Source organism: Balaenoptera physalus (assembly GCF_965194825.1).
Source record: "Balaenoptera physalus genome assembly, chromosome: 1".
In the NCBI taxonomy this organism is placed as follows: Eukaryota; Metazoa; Chordata; class Mammalia; order Artiodactyla; family Balaenopteridae; genus Balaenoptera; species Balaenoptera physalus.
In genome coordinates, this window is record NC_138882.1 from 115,803,301 (window position 1) to 115,821,075 (window position 17,775).

Below are 17,775 nucleotides of genomic sequence, written 5' to 3' on the forward strand. Positions count from 1 at the left end.
AGAGGCCCTAATCAACGGCATAAACCAGAATTTCTCCACCTTTTTAAAATGCATACCATGTCTTCTTTGATAAACATAGAATTCTCATGTCTTGCTTGAAAATTATTTAAATTTTCAAAATATATTTTCGTGAATTATAAACAGATAAAAATGGTGAAACAAAGCAGTTTGTTTTCAAGTTATGCTCTTCCACCCATAAACATTCTCATGTGCCTTTCTTCCTGCCCCTTACCCCCAGTCCCAGGGTTGAAACATTCTGGCCTGAACAGAGAACCTGTTCTGACTCCAAGACAGAATGCAGGCCAGGCTCGGAGAGTCTGTCATGCAAGGGGAAGGAACAAATGGACTGCCCTTCTATTGCTTCTTTCTTAGGTTCCTTGCAAATATGGAAAGGAAAGACATGCATTTTGAGGCGTGTCTAGGAAGCTAGTTGGTACTGTCTGTTCTTGGATGCTTGTTTACACTGTGAAGCTAGGTAAGCTGCTGGATTGATCATTCAGGTGAGACAGGCACAGACTTTCTGTTTAGAATTTCATTAATTCTCCATTGAACCAACACATGCCACGATCTTTGGCCTTACCTTGGGCCATCCAACTAGCCAGGCTGAAACGATGGCTGCTTTATAGGGGAGAGAAGTACGGAAGGGCGTTTTGAGAAGTCATATCTTAATCTTCATCAGAATCTTCCCTTCAAATACTGCATTCTCTGACTGACTTACTTTAAATTATGGCAGAAGGAGAAGAATGAACCCTACGGTGCCTAGCGTGGAAAAGTCACACCGTGCAAAAACAGAAGTTCAGGAGTTTAATAGTAGGCTTTGAGTCCACAGATTCCTCATCAGCAACCTTTGAGTGAAGCCAGTTACCCTTAGCACAGGTTTGAACCGTGAGGGTTCACTTATACGCGGATATTTTTCAATAATAAGTACTACAGCACTACACGGTCCGCGGTTGGTTAAATCCACGGATGCAGAGGAACTGCGGATGCGGAGGGCTGACTATAAGTTACATGCAGATTAACCTCCGCGTGGTTCAAGGGTCAAGTGTATATTTCATGAGAGAGAAAGGAAATAAGTCTCTTAAGTGTAAGGCTCTGAGGATATATGAACACCTGTGAATCAGTTTAGGAATGTTCTTCTTCATGAACAGCGTATACAAGCGCTGGAAGGCACAGTGTTTAGCAGAGGAGCATCTTAGAGTTAATACTTCTGTCACAGGAGTACTGACACATTCACATCTCAGACTCACAGTTCTTTGCAGCTTTCCCCAATCTCCTGCATGGCTGTAAGGTTCTAGGGCTGTCGGGCAGCTTATGCTGTATATATTAGGAATGAACTTGAAAGTACGCCGAGAAGACTCTGTAGCCCTGAGAATTTCTACGGGGTAGTCACCCACAGACGCTTACCACGTACCTGCTGAGCCATGACTGGCCTTGGTCATAGAGCTACACCCCCAAACCCCGAAAGCTATAATCTCAGGCCAGTAGGGCCAGGAAGCCAGGTGAAGGCAGAAGAGGGCAACCAGATGGCACTCACTATGGGAACAGATCCCACTGAACTCCCTCTAATAATCCCAGACTCTTGTCCATGGCCACGCTTACAAACCCGGGAAAAAGCAAAGCCTGGTTCCGTGGCACGTATTGCTGCTTGTTAAATTCTAAGGTGTGTTGTTACTGTTCCCTTCTCCCCCAAACCAGAGACTTAAGGAGGAGTTTTTAAGTTTTGTTCATGTAGAAGTAGATTTGTAAGTAGATTAAAAAACAAAAACAAAAACACAAAGGCCTTCCTGTGATGATTTCCAGCAAAATAAATTATGCTGATTTGGAAGCTGAAAGGTTTATAGACACTGTCATTTGGGCTCTAAACCTGTTAGCATCACATATGATACAGCTTCAAATGACTTTTTAAAAATTAATTAATTAATTAATTTAGGCTGTGCCAGGTCTTAGTTGCAGCACGCGGGATCTTTTTAGCTGCGACATGTGGACTCCCAGCTGTGGCAACACATGCGGGATCCAGCTCCCTGACCAGTGATCGAACCCGGGCCCCCTGCATTGGGAGCGCAGAGTCTTACCCACTGGACCACCGGGGAGTCCCCAAATGACTTTTTATTAAAAGCTATAGCCTATGGTTCATTTTAAAGACTGCTCATAAGGAATACCAGCGTCATGCAAGCAAGAAAAATGCTCACTTTAGGACCAAATGGTAGTTTCCTATCTAGAACCCCCTCAGTTTCTTACCTGGGTCAGCTAGCAGCAAGTTTAGATAAAAAGAGAAGATCATAATGCAGTGGCCAATGGTAAGAGGTGTCTATACAAACACTGACTCAGTCCATTCAGTTTCCACAATAATCTCAGCTGTGGAACTCAGACCTTATATGGTATATTTGGGGGTTCAGGCAGCATCTGCCTCTATGGCTAAAATGATCCTTAATTTAGACAACTTCCTGTTGTGCTGTCCATTCCATCTGCAGCACAGAGTGCAGAACCAAGTCACAGGTTTCAATTGTGGAGATCTACTTACACACCTGGAATGTGTGTTAGTCCAAAAAAGCTGGGTCCCTGCTTTATCATATGACAACTTTGGGCACAATAAGGGATACTTCCTTAGGGCTATATTCACCCCCTTAGGGCTATATTCACTCTGTTTGGAAAACTCCATTTCTAATATTTACATTCTCCACTAAGATGGTGCAGAGTGGAGGGGCGGTCAGGGTGGAAATGGTTCTGGAATGGAGCCATAGAATCTTCATACTCCTGGGAGCCTAGCTAGGTCATGGTCCCTCACCTGACTCATGAAGGTCCCAAAAGTCATGTGCAATATTATATCTATTAATTTTTTGAGGAGAGGAGCAAAAGCATTTATTTTTAATTTTTAGTAAAACTTTTAAGCTTTATCACAACATGCACATAGTTTAAAGGCTGAAATAGTTCTGTAAGACTTGTTATGAAAAACATGAGTCCCCTACTGCCCCACACTCCCTTTTCTGTCTCTTCAGAGCACCATTTTTGACTCTTAGCTGATTCTCTTGGACATCAATCCATATCTCTAAATAACATGAATATATTGCCACTTCTTGACAAAAATTTTAGGTCTTTTCTGTTGACCTCTTACTATGGAAAATGAAAATTTAGTTCTCTTTCAGCCCTGTGTCCCAATTATATATTCATGCCCTTTTTGTCCCGCTTGTCCCCACCATCCTCCAAATAGAATTACACTGACATTTTGGTTAGGTCAGAATTAATGTTTGCATTATTATGACAGCCTAAATACTAACCACACTTTAGCCATGTAGTATAATAGTGTTGCTTCTCCTGCATGACTTCTAATTTTCCCTAGAATTAATAATTGTCTCTCTCTCCACCCCCACATTACCTTGGTTTTGTATATAATTATCACTAATTCATCAGTTGACTCTCTGCCAATTGTCTCAATCTCCTCTTAACACTTACACATTCAGACATCAGATATTCTACTGATTCATTTTCCTCAGTACTTTCTAGTTATGGATGTCCTGTGTCATGGATCCTGTCTTCCCCCTTCTTGGTTTAAAGGGAACATAAGAGGTAAATGTTTTTTGCACCATGCATGTCTGCAAATATCCTCATTTTATACAAACACTTGGTAGATAGTTTGGCAAGGTATAGAATTCTAGGTTACAACTAGTTTTTCTTCAGAATTTTGAAAGCACTCCTCATTGAGTTTTACCTCTGAAGATTGCTTTTGGGAAATGCAAAGCCATTCAGATTCCTGAGCTGTTTTTTCTCTCTGGAAGAAATTTCACAATAACAGTGCTTGATTTAGGTATATTTTCATTCATTATGCTGGGCATTAATTGAGCCCTTTCAGTCTAGAAACTATGTCCTTCATTGTTGAGATTTTTTAGAATTATTTATTTTTTCTTGCCCCTGTTTTTTTTGTTCTCTCATTCTAGAAATAATTTTGTTTGAAAGTTGAACTTCTTGAATCGTCCTCTAATTTTCCTTTTCTGTTTTCCATCTTCTTCCTTTCTTTATTTTCTAGGAGATTTCTTCATCTTTATCTTTCAGTTTCTTATTGCATTTTTAATACTGCCTTCATATTTGTTAATTCCAAAAAGTATTTCCTATGAATTAAAAAAAGTATATCCTACTCTTACGGGTGCAATGTCTTATCTCTCTGAGTATTAATATAGAGTTATTTAAGAATAGGGAAGTTCTGAGCTTGTGGGTAGAACATATTGATTTTGAACTTCCCTTAGGGTGATCTGGCTAGGCCTTTTACTGAGGAACTCCTGGTATCTCATCTTTGGATCTTTCCTCTTGAGCTTATCAGATTTTCAATGAAACAGGTTTTCCTGTTTCCTTCCTGGAGGTTGTAGTTCTGGCTGTCAGCATTCTGGGGGTCACAACATTCAACATGTAGACATTAATTTAATTCTTCTCTGTAATTGTGGTTCTCTACCCTCAGTTGTGCTGGTGTTGGTCATTCCCGGAACCCTAGTTTCATCCTCTTTAGAGAGTAAACTTCCTGTCTTCCTCCCAGATGAGGAAGGGCAGTGTCCCAGCACCATGGAGTAAAGAAGGGGATTTAGAGAAATGTTATTGCTTCTCAAACAGAAGTTTAGCCAACCCAACTTCTTACAGCCCTATGTTCACCCTCTTGCCTAGGGGTACCTGATGCCACCATTTCCTGAGTTTTTGAGGAGTTCTGTGTTACAACTTGGCTGTTTCTCAGCTTTTCCTACTGGTGGCTTAGTTTCCACCTAAGCCTTGACTTGAATCTGCTAAGTCAGTTACTACTCACCCATTTCCTCATTAGCTTCCAATAGTTTATTGCTATTGTCTCCACTCCTGTTTTCTTTCTTCTTCTTGTAGGTTTTCTTTCTTCTTATAGGTTTATGCCTTTTAAAAATCTGTAAATTGTCATTTTGGTAAGATTTTCCTCTAAGCCTATGACTTGCAGTTTTGTACCAATTAATATCTTGATTCTTGATATTTGAATTTCATAAGCTCCCTCCTGTGAGAAGAGTAAACTAGACTACCTTTAGTTTAGGGAAGTTTTCAATCTCTTTTCATCAGTTTCAAAAATTATCCCTCCCCATTCTCCAAGAAAAAAGACCTACCTTTTGCGGGCAAAACTGTAGGAGGGGGTGGGTTAGATGTTGTTATAATTTATCTTTACTTTAACTTGCCTTTGTGGTCCCTGAACAGGATGCACTCAAAGTCTGATGATAATAAGAAGAGGCAGAAGAGAAAGAAGAGGGGAAAAGTGGGAGGGAGGCCACCTTCTATGTGTATCTGTACCACCTTAGGTGTGGGCTATTGTCAGAAATTGGACTTGAAGCACTAGTTTGTTCAACTGCTAATCTTGTTACCTGAGCCAAGAATATGAACCATGTTTCTCTTTAGTAAACATAGAGATGATCTGTACTTCACAGGGTTATGAAGGTGAGAGTATTTAAACAAGAAATGCAAGTGAAAAGTTTTCTGAACTCCAAAGTCCTCCAAAAAATGTAAGGTTGCTCATATGTGCAGGCAGAAAAAAATCTAAGTGTGGAAGGAACACTGTGTTTCACAGAACAAAGTAAAATGCTGAGATGTTGAATTAGGTGTGCCTGTCCCAATCCCTCGGGCTTCTGTTCAACAATCCTGAGTTGAACACACTGTATGTTCTTAAAGCAGAAGTCAAGCACATACCCAGGTCCACCTGAGTCAGGTAATTAGGATGCTCCTTTTAATTAGGAGCGTCTCTGGAGGCTTCAAATGCTTTCAGACATCTGAAGTTTCTCTAAGCTCCCCAGTTTAGTCCAGGTGAAGAAAGAAACAGCAAGAAGATCAGCTAAAGTGTGACTAAAGTAGGAGACAAGAGACTAACTCCCAGGGATCAGAAAGATGCAGGTGGGACAGATGGGAACCCTGGCATGCCTGGAGAGAGGGCAGGATCCACTCTTTTCACCCAAGTGCTCAGGTTAAGTTAAAGTAAGATGCCTACAGAAAACCAAAGTGCAGGTGCGAACAGGTTGGCCATATTGCGGGAACATAGAAAGAAAGTGGGAGGCAGAATATTTTGAAAGATTTTACTTACTGCCTTGGAACCTTTCTCCATAACTTATAACAACATCTAATTCACCCCTCCTGCAGAGTTTTGCCTACAACAGCAAAGTCCTTTAGCTTGAAAAGTGAGGAGGGACAGTTTTTGAAAATGATGAATAGTGATTGAAAGCTTCTCTAAACTAAAGGTGGTCTAGTTCACTCTCCTTATTGGAGTGAGCTTGTGAAATAATTATAATTAGGATATCAAGAGACAGTAATTGGTACAAAATTGCAACCAACACATAGGCCTAGAGGAAAATATCTTTGTTTTCTCTGCAGCATCAAGTAATATTAGGTCTAAGTCACCCCCAGGCATATGGTTTTCAATCCAATGCTTAAATATCTCTCAAGAAAGAAATTCCATAAATTCCCGCTATAACTAGCCAGTCCTCATAATCAGCAAGTTCCCTGCTATGTGACCTGAATCTCTGTCACTGCCGTTTAAACTCATTTCCTCATGTACTGCTCTCCAGGGAGCAGTACACCTGTCTGCTCCTCTTTGTAATAATCCTCTGTGGGCAATATTTGCAAACGGTCTGCTTTGGGCTAAATAACTGAGATTCCTCTCACCTTTCTTTAAAATTCTTCTGTTGTTGTTTCCCCATAGAGCTTCTCCGTGTTATTCACATCTTTAGATTAAGTTTCTTCCCCAGGACCTGCCATGGTGAAAGATTTTTTTTTTTTTTTTAAAGTGAGCCAGACCCACTGAATAATTAATTGGCCACTGAGGGCTGATCAATTTGAGGCTCTTTTCTTTTTCTTTTTTTTTTTTTATAATATTCTCTTACTATTTTTTTTTTAAATTTTTATTTATTTATTTATTTATTTATTTATTTATTTATTTATTTATTTATTTATGGCTGTGTTGGGTCTTCGTTTCTGTGCGAGGGCTTTCTCTAGTTGTGGCAAACGGGGGCCACTCCTCATCGCGGTGCGCGGGCCTCTCACCATCGCGGCCTCTCCTGTTGCGGAGCACAGGCTCCAGACGCGCAGGCTCAGTAGTTGTGGCTCACGGGCCCAGCTGCTCCACGGCATGTGGGATCCTCCCAGACCAGGGCTCGAACCCGTGTCCCCTGCATTGGCAGGCAGATTCCCAACCACTGCGCCACCAGGGAAGCCCGTGAAAGATTTAAGAGATAAGAATCCAGTTGTAAAGTAGACTGCCAAAGAGGTGGCAGGAAATCGGATCTGGACAGCTCCACGCCAAGCTAAAGAAAGGAAATAGGTTATCCCTTAAAATATGTGGGGTTTTTTTTTTTTTTTTTTTTTTTTTTCTTAAAAGCATCTCTGGCAATATCTAAGCTCAGCCACAGGCTAATAGGTGAGCCGGGTGGAATGGAAGGCAGCCATGCTCACCATTATACCACCAACTCACACTGAGCCGGGTGGAATGAATCCTTGTCCTAACACACCTTCCTCCTGAGTATCCCGTGTGCCAGATGCCTCTTTCCCCTACTCACTCTCCTTCCCAAATATCTCTTCCTCGGTGGTTTGAGATTTTAGGAGCAAAGCATGAAGACTGAACACATTTCTTCTGACGGCCAAGCTTGATATTTATGAGCAGGGAGCCTTCCTTGAACCTGCATTCTCTAAGTGCGCCTGCTCTGCGTAGCCCTGCGGTCCTCCCTGACCATCCATCTTCTCCAGAAGTAGGCCGGTTGTATTTGTCACCCAAGGGATATTTTAGAGAAACTCAGTGCTCCAAGAAATCAGAGGTCACTGTGATAGAGAGCAGAAAACCAAAGAACCCATCTTAGAAAACCTAAGGGACTCTGTTGGCTTTTTAAGCAGAAACATCTGCACATTAAACTTTCTTTCTCATGGTGAATTTTTCTGTAGTGCCACTTGCATCTGACAATGAGAAAACTTTTCTTGATTTCTCCAAAGGTAAAAGTTTTTCCAAAGGTAAAAGTTTTTAACAACTTGGTTATACTGAGAAATCGCACATCTTACATGTGAAAAAAGACACAGAGCTAGAAGGGATAGTCTAAAGAAGCTATTTTCAACATTTCCAAGCAGATTCTCAAACAAAGGTACTCCTTGGCACACTGTTTTCTCAAAGCCAGCAGATTATTAGGTTAAGTTGACTTGTCCACCCTGGTGAAATGTATCCTGTAGTCTTGAGTATAGGGGACTTCTTTGTTTTGTTTTGCTTGGGGTTTCATTTTGGACGGTGTTTTGTATTAGCAGCGCAAGAGTTTCCAAAACTCTGGAAGTTGAAAGACCTTTTTAATGGGCAATGATTAAAATAAACTGACATGGCAACAAATTATATTTGGCAAATAGACATCGGAAAGCAAATATTCAGACTTCCTGGGCAGGGAGTAGTACTGGCACTTTTCCTGAATGTGAATAATCAAGCACATGTCACATTTGGGATGAGACAAACCTGTTCACTGTCGATAGAACAGCCAAAGCCATCTTGCTTTAGCTGCTATCAGGCCGAACAAACGAAACCCAGGTGAGCCAAAACGGGGAGTTAGGGTATTGACTTACCTCCTGCTTTTCTGATGGATCCTTTATTGAAATGGAGAAAAGATATTTTTAAAATGTGCTTCACATACAGCCACTTTAGTCCTGCTAATTGATAACCTGAGAATCCAGCTGGGTATGTTTCAACATGTGGGTTGTAAGGGGGCTGAATTTTTAAAGTATATCACGAGTTGTTCTAGTCTCTGGAGGTTTTGGGGTTTTTTGGGGGTGGGAGGGGGTAGACATAATTCAGAATAGCTAACAGATTTAATTTCCTTTTAGAAATAAAGTTCCCACTCTGGGGAAAGTGGATATCTGGCAGAAAGTCACTATCATTGAGGCAAACTTCCCCACCTTTAACTAAATGCACACATGAAGGGTAGAGGGTAATGCTGGAAAGGGTCCAAAATATAGATTGCCAAAAAAAGAAGAGTGAAAATACATTGTTTCTCTGCCTCTGAGGAATACTGACCTGCTCTCCCCTCTCCATCCCACCAATCCCAGAAGAATAGATAATCAGAGGAAATACAGCAAGGGCCAAATATGCAGCAAGCATATGAAGGCCCTGAGGTTGAGGCCAGAATGTGTGTTGTAGCTGTGTGGTTCATAAATGGGTGACAGGGAAAGCTGTAACCAGACCCAGAGGCATGAGCTGCTCTTCCACATTTTGTAGAACTGCTGTTTTGGCAGAGGCTTTTGAGGAGCCCCAAAAGGGGAATGGAAGTATCGGACTAAGTTCCTGTGCTTGGAGGGCAGAGCCTTTGCTGGTGTGTTTTGTTTTAAGGAAGAGGCCAGAGGGTTGCTTATCAACTGCGGAGTGCTGTGTATTTCAGCCTGACAGGAAAGAGGAGGCTCGTTCATAAACAGACCTGGCCCTCCGGGGCTTCCCACATTGGAGCGGGGAGATCGCTGACCAGAAGTGTACGAAGTTGACGCTTTGACTTTTCGAAGAAAATGCAGTATTTGTCATCAGAGAGCCTTGATCACTTTTCCCTACCTAGAGCCATTGTTTGAGGGCTGCCCTGAGGCCAGTTTTGTTGAAGAAAAGAGCTCTAGAGCCTTTTGCAGCGCTAAATGCAGACCATCTGTGTGACCCAAGGTTCCCCCCCCCTCCCCACAGCCCTGCGCACTTGACGTGAGGTATGGGCTTTGCTGAAATGCAGTGGGGTGTGTGATGAAAAGTGGGGTGCTTGATGTGTGAGGAGATGACTCAGGCTGCACCCTGCAGTAAACCTCCAAATGGAGGGGCTGTTGCCTGGCAACCACAGTCCCCTTGTGCAGCAGCTAAGCCCCTTCTTCAAAAGGTGTTTCTGGGAGCAGGCTCCTTCTATACCTGCATTTCTCAGGCGGGTCGTGTGCTCCATGCACAGTGCTCTCTCCGCTGTAGCTAGGGAAAAACCTAGCCGTCACCACCCCTATTTCGACCAGGGGTATTCAGAAAAAGGCCTCCAAATTGCCAAGATTCTCTTATTACAGTTTAAAGGTCTCACTCTGAACCCTACGATACCTTTATGAGAGGAGGTGTTTCCTGAATACAGGTGCTGGTCAGTTGGATCACACAGTACAGATGATGGTGGTCTTCAAAGGTTGCAGGCACTGAAATCCTGGGCGTTCGTCCTCAACTATCAGGGGTCTTTGCCCCTATTAACTGTCAGTCCGCTTGAAATCAGTTCTCTTTTTCCCCATGCAAGAGGCTTTAAAAGCAAAATAAAATACCCACAAGCAGAACAGCCTTATGGTACAAGGCCTTCTGGTCTAGTTGCTTCTGCCCATGGATGAGAAGGACATCAGAGAAAATGGGCTTTTCATTGTTATACAGCAGAAATTAGGACACCATTGTAAAGCAATTATACTCCAAAAAAGATGTTTAAAAAATAACTAAATAGGGCTTTCCCTGGTGGCGCAGTGGTTGAGAGTCTGCCTGCCAATGCAGGGCACACGGGTTCGAGCCCTGGTCTGGGAAGATCCCACATGCCGCGGAGCAACTGGGCCCGTGAACCACAATTACTGAGCCTTCGCGTCTGGAGCCTGTGCTCCGCAACAAGAGAGGCCGCGATAGTGAGAGCTCCGCGCACCGTGATGAAGAGTGGCCCCCACTTGGCGCAACTAGAGAAAGCCCTCGCACAGAAACGAAGACCCAACACAGCCAAAAATAAATAAATTAATTAATTTAAAAAAAAATAACTAAATAAGATAAAGCAAAAACTGAGTAAAAGTTCTTTTCAGAAGTGAACGTGTGTAACATGCGTCTCTCCTCACCCCTTTTCTTCATTAACTGCAGGAGAGACTGCAGGAAGGCAGCAGGTCCCCACCTCCCCACCAGCCTCGGAAAACAGCAGCGCAGCGCACAGCATCGGCAGCACGCAGAGCACGCCCTGCTCCAGCAGCAGCACGGCCTAGCCTGCCCCGCCCACCGCCAAGGGCAGGACCGGGAGGGAGCCCACACCTGGATCCAGATTCCAGACTCGGGAGGCTAGATCGTGGGTCCCTGGTAAAGAGAGTGAATTTCAATATAGCGATCACCTGTTGTGTTCACCCCCCACCCAGGACTAATGTAAATGTGACCCCTGGGCTTCTGTAACACACTAGATTCATGTGAGAAAGCTAAGGTGGTGGCCTTCTCCACCAGCCCCTCACAGGCTTGGGGGTTTTCAATGTGAAACACATGCCAGTTTTTAAAATGCTGCTTTGTCCAGGTAAGAACATCCGTAATTTGGAGCCCTACGTTTTACCCAGACGCAAAGAGTTGGTAAAAGGGTAATAGTCAGATAGTAGAACCAGTGAGTAGATGTGGCCAAAGATTCTTTTATAACTGAACCAAGATGTAAAACGACAGAAATGCTTCAAGACTTTCTCAGTGTGTTCCTCCATGTCTAATTTGCACCTTCTGGATGCACACTTCTCACCTTGCTGCCACACTTGTGGGGACTGCTGTGTCGGCGTGATGGGTGCTGCCCTCACGGACTGCATCCTGACACACCTCAAGGCAACATTCCTTTCTTGTGCCCTGGGCCAAAACCAGTGCTGATTTCCTTATCAGCTTCCTCCTTCTCCCCACATTCACACACCAACTGCAAAAATGTCTTAATGCAAACTTTGCATTTCTTTATAGGCATATAGAAATTGAAAATGGCCAAAATCTGGGACTGCAGATTTGTGCCCATTTATGACAATGTGTTCTATTACATTAATGTGTAAGTGGGGGCAAAATTCAGTTGTAAAGTTGAGGAGGAATTTGCACAGTGATATATTACCAGTACAAGTATATAATACGTCATTTGGCACATTCGTTTTTTTCAGTTGAAGAAGAGAAAATTCATTCCCATTTTTAAAATGTCCTACACCTTCAGAGTTGGAACTTATTCTTAAATATATTTGAGAGAATTAGTGTTTCCATGCAAAACATGTCAACCTTTTCAATAGACCCTTTTGTAAACACCAAGCTCTTGTAAGATGCAAATGTATGGCAGATCCTTTTGGATTCCTGTTGGTTATCTGAACAGTGTCACCAGTTCTGCCAAGAAACTGATGAGATACGGAAAAAGACACTCATTTGGATTGCTTTAGTTCTCTTGCCTTAAATATACCCCCAAAACTCAAAAAGAATTTGAGGTGAATTTTATTAAAATGGAATAATATGATGCCACTTTGCAGCTAAAATAAGCTCAACTGATACCTCTATGTTAAAAAAAAGAATGCCAGAGGAAAATGTCCGTGCCAAATCATTTACTACTGAAGGTAACTTCATTGCAAATAAATATTATTCTTTTTCCAGAATTCTCCCAAACAACTCAGAAGTCTACAAATAGAACAGGCTAGATTCTACCCCCAAACTATTCATAAGCAAATCTAACTGCTCTTAAAATAAGGAAGTTGTGCCTGGTTCTCTGTGAATGGAACCTTAAGTAGGAAATGTTGATGTCACCGGAGACCTGAGGGCAGTGTCTACAAGGCAAATAGGTGGAGATTGACAATCGTTAACCCATCATGGAGTCATGCTGTGATTGATTTGATAGTTATAGACATTCAATCAGGATGATTTTAATCAAAACAGATTGCGGGCTAAGATTTCCAGGCCATCTATAGTGATAATTTTGCAGATTTTCACAGACAAATGAAGATAGGAGATTAGAAAAAATTTTGCCTTCAGTTAACTTTTTTTAACATAAAGGTATCAGAGTGGAGGACCTAGATTATGCTACCTGTGTTTGAAAATAATGCGCTTTGCCTAACCTTCAGCAGAATGTATTGTTTTAGCATATTCTATGTATAAAAAAGTTTAAAGATGTCTTCAAAGAAGACTAGAGTCTTTAAGTCACTTATAGCTATATTTTACTACAAAAATCTGTGTATAAAGATATATTTAAGTGTTTTAGATAAATTTAAGTTACTCCATATGAAATGTTTAATTTCAGTTACTGTGAATTCTTTTGATCAGTTCTTTGCTTTTTAAAAATCCCTATCCATCCTGTTAAAAAGATGATTAGCTATTAAGAGGTATTAAAAGGTCCAATTCTTAGATGGACAGGGTTAAAACCTTTTGTAATATATTTAAATGTATATTTTTGAGAGAGATGCTACATTGCCGATGATTTTATAAATAATTTAAAATTAATTAACAAATTTATGGGTGCAAACCAAAAGATTTTAAAAGAAAGAGAAGAAGAAATCAACTTTTATTTGTTTGGGTCTTACTATCCAGAAGTATTATTCAGATCAAGAAATTCATGTTGATGAAACCCGATCCTGTGTTAATTGGAGAGTGAACATCATTAAGTATTTCTGAAATGTTTCTAAAAAGTGAACATTTTTTTAAAAATTGTGTTTTCTCCCTAGCTTCCTGTTACAGCATTTCCAGTTGCTTCATACTTCACAGTTTTAATACAAAGTATAAGCTCTACTTTATAACACATCCTACAAGTTTCTTTAAAACTGTTTTTATATTCCAGTTAAATTGCTCTATCTGCAAAGTCTTCTGTTACTTCTGCAGGTTACACCCTTCATTTGCAGAGGCCATTTTGTTTTGTTTATTTGATGCAAAAGCTATTGTTGAAATGCTCTAAACTCCAAGGCAGATTGTGTAATACCCTATAGCTTTTCACCGTGTGGTGTGTACCAGCCGTTGCTCTGTATTTGGAAAGTCAGATTCCTTCTGAGTAAGCTGTTTCTATAGCATTTTCTAAACAAAACAAAAGGTCTTTTCCTTGTCTGTAATGAGATTGTAAACCCGTTTCCTGTGTGTGTTCTGTTGTGGGCGTGCTTGGGAGTGTGTGAGGGGGTGTGCACCTGCGTGCCGGTCTTTTTGTACTGTAACTACCTCATGATTTGAGTGATGGTTGTACTGCTGATTGTGTTAACGGAGCACATTTTGTTGGGTGACTCGTGCGTGCGATTTTTTTTTCCTGTTTGTTTTCGCTGGGGCTTGTTCGTGAAACTGACAGATGTTTTTCTGAAAAGGACTATTATCAGTCTCCAAATACAGTAGTTCTCTCTTCTGGTTTTTCCTGAATGAGCCTGATTTTGTTGCTGTTTTTCATCATCTGTGAGGGTAGAAAGAGTACCCTGAAAACCCCTGTGGCCAGTCTGAGCGCCCCTGTTGTACTCTTCTCTCTGTTCAGTACGTCGTCAATCTTGTGAACATGCTTAGATGTATGGTTTTGATAACCACAGTTTTAAGTCCTTTATCTGTGCATAATAAAAAGATATATATCAATTATTCATACGTGTCTTGTTTGGTCATCACTAAATTCTACCCTCAGGCTGATATAACCCTTGTTCATTGTGCCTTTCTCCTAAATTTATCATCCGCTATGACTGTGCTGATGAGGAGGAGGGAGGGGAAGGGCCAAGGCTCACAGAGCAGAGGTCGGGGGTGGGGGTGGGGGGGTAGACAGACCGGAGGGGGCGTGCAGGAGTTGCTACTCTTCTCAGAAAAACATGGCAGGAGACCTGGAAGTGGGGGTCAGCCCTGGAATCCGCTCAGGGCCTTTCTGTCAATCTCCTAGAGGCACGGAATGAGAAATAATACGTATCTTGGACCTACTATTTCCAATCCCTCCAAACACCTCAGTGCTGCTTCTAGCATTCTCTATCAATACGCCATCACCATCTACCAGCTGCTCAAGCCAGAAACCTGGGAATCTCTCTGGACTCCTTTTTGGTTCCCACACCCCCAAATGAATAAATCCAAGTTTATTCTATCTTTCGAATATCTCTTTCTCCCAACCATGCACTTATTTCTTCTCCTCCTGCTGTTACCCAGAATCCAAGGCCTGTTATCTCTTAAACTGAATCACTGCACAAGCCCACTTCCCAGCCTGCTCCCCTCCAACTCTCTCTCCACCACGCAGCCAAAGGAGTCCTGAACAGCCTCAAGTCTTGTCACCTCCCAGCTTAAAGCCTTTAAGTAATTCCTCTATTTGCCTGCAGAATAAAGTTCAACCTCCTAAGCATGGTTCAAAGAGAATAATAATCTGCTTACTTTCCCAGCTACTTCTCTCACCTCTCCGGAACTCAAGTTCTATGTGACATATCTCCCACCAGACACATTTATATTATGAAAAGAATAGCTTTCTTTTACTATCAGAGATGAAATTATAACATTGAATATGTGTTTACAAACTGCGCTCTCATATCCCTGCCTCTCCTCCCCTTTTGAGAATTAGTGAGCTAGACGGTTAGAAACAGACCCAAAAATGTATCAAGGCCAGTGGCCCATGCTCACACCTCACACAGGCAGGTGTCCACACAGCAAGAGCAGCGTGAGGGGCTTAAGCAACAACTCACTCCAGCGAGGTTGGAGTCCTCGTTACAGTCGAGTCCAGCCAATGTCCAGTACCCAGACTGTGCCCTGGAGCCAGCTCCTCCCTCAGAGGAAAAAGGGGGAAATTGGCAGGTCAACCAATTTTTCTGCTGTTAAACTCTCTTTGTATCTACTGGAGCAGAAACCTAGCTGATCCATAAATGAGCTTCAGAGTGTCTGTTAACTACCTGAGATTGCATGTAAATTTTTGCATTGATGTGTCTGGACTTTTTTTCTAGTTTTGAGTTTCTTTGTGTGAAAGTGTCCATAGCCCTTTTGTAGTTACACCAAATAAAAAAATTATCTTTTTTTTTGCAAACAGTTAATGTATATGTATAAAATGAATGCAAACAATAGACACATAACAATGAAAAAGCCTCCATAGTCCTCAAATTTAGAGATAATAATACTGATTTAGTGAATGTGTTCCCAGACATTTCCTTAATGTTCATATCAACATGTAAATGTCACTACAATAAATAAGATCACATTATAACATTTGTGACTTGCTTTTTCCTCGTGGCATATCTTCCTATCAAGCTTCATGAGCGCTCATCATCACTTTTGCACTAGACTTTCCATAAATTGCCAAAGTAAAAGGTGGCCATTAAAGGAGGTGAAATGAAACAAAGTTATTTGTTAATGTTCTTTCCCACCCCCTCTAGTCACTTCCCTGCAGGAACTGCCTTTTTTCTAAGGCAAAGGTACTGACACATGTTCACAAATAGAGGAAATTCTTTTGGTTTACACTGTATACAAACTCTGAAACGTGCCTTTTTCACTTAACATGGACCTGCCTCTAGTTAGTACATATAGAACAAATTCATGCTTTTTAGTGACTATATAGTATTTCATGTAATGAATTCAGCCAATTCATTAGTGGTGAACATTTAGAAGTGTTATTTTCAGGGTTTTGCCAAGATACTCTGCTGCAGTTAACATCCTTGTAACATCCTTGAATGTCCTGGCATTCTAGTACTTTAAAGAAAAAAAAGTGACAATCACAAAGAGAAACTGACAAATTCATCAGTGGAAGACTAATATATCATTCTCAGAAGCAAATAAAAAAAAAATTTGGATATGGAAGATTTGAACAATGAAATTAAGCTTGATCTACTGGGCATACACATAGAATCTGTGACCCCAAATTTGAGAATTTTGTACATATAGAATATTTACAAAAATTGACCATTAATAGACCATAGTGGAATTCTCAACAAATATCATAGAACTTAATCATACTGGTCAAGTTCTTTATCCATAATGCAAGTAATTTAGAAATCAATAAGAAAAGAATAATTTTTTTTTTTTTTTAGAAAAGAATAATTTTTAAACACTCAATATATTTGGAAATTTTAAAACACGTATTCCTGGTTCAAAGGAGTACTTATAACAGAAATCAGAAAATATATAGACTTGAAGAATTAAAATACCAAATTCGTACATGCAGCTAAAGTAGTAATTTATGAGAAATTTATAGCTTTAAAATGCTTATATTGGGAAGCAATGAAAGGTTGAAAGTGAAAGAGTATTCAATATAGCAAATTAGGGAAAATGCCAAAAACTAATTATTATTTTAAAAGACTACCAGAAATAGACAAAAATTAAGTAAAAATAAATGCATGCATTAGGAATGAAAAAGGACAAATCAACAGATACTACAGAGATTTTAATAAATAAGGGATCACCATAAATAATTTTCTTCTAATAAATTTGAACACTTAGACAGCATGGATAATATATCAGTTAGGGTCCTATTGGATGAACAGAAGTCACACTGGGTATTTCAGCAGAGAGAAATCAATATCAGGAATTGGTTAAGCAGGTGTTGGATGGCTGAAAAGGTGACGAGAGGACGCTGAGGTAACACAGAGTTAATAAATGTAGGAAGAATTGCATCCCTGGGACTGGTGATTGTCAGCAGGTGTAATTGGGGGTGGTTTCCAGCACCAGCATCATCAGGCAGGTAGAGAAGGGAAGATTGGGATCTGGGAGACAAAAGCTTAGTAAATGGCACAGATGATTTCCTGCAAAAGAAGCAACAGAAATTGAAAATACATCTTAAACCATTAAGAAAAAATCAGGGATTAAAATCTACTTACAACGAAACAGAACATAAAATTAAAAAAAAAAAGCTGCTAAGCCCACGTGGTTTTACAGCTAACTTCTACCTAGTAGTCAAAGAATTGATAACGGGGGCTTCCCTGGTGGCGCAGTGGTTGAGAATCTGCCTGCCAATGCAGGGGACACGGGTTCGAGCCCTGGTCTGGGAGGATCCCACATGCCGCGGAGCAAGTAGGCCCGTGAGCCACAACTACTGAGCCTGCGCGTCTGGAGCTTGTGCTCCGCAACAAAAGAGGCCGCGATAGTGAGAGGCCCGCGCACCGCGATGAAGAGTGGCCCCCACTTGCCGCAACTAGAGAAAGCCC

At 41.2% G+C, this 17,775-nt stretch overlaps 1 protein-coding gene across 14 annotated transcripts in view; it reads left to right on the plus strand.

Annotated features, from left to right (window-relative positions):
* The window catches only part of TGFBR3 (transforming growth factor beta receptor 3), a 198,569-nt gene extending 184,307 nt beyond the window's left edge, over positions 1-14,262 (plus strand). For all 14 annotated transcript variants that reach the window (XM_082476818.1, XM_082476814.1, XM_082476817.1 and 11 more), the window contains one exon: positions 10,826-14,262. In XM_082476818.1, coding sequence (XP_082332944.1) covers positions 10,826-10,944 — 119 coding nt within the window. In that variant the 3' untranslated portion in view covers positions 10,945-14,262. The remainder of the gene's footprint in view (positions 1-10,825) is intronic.
* Positions 14,263-17,775: the final 3,513 nt, after the last annotated feature.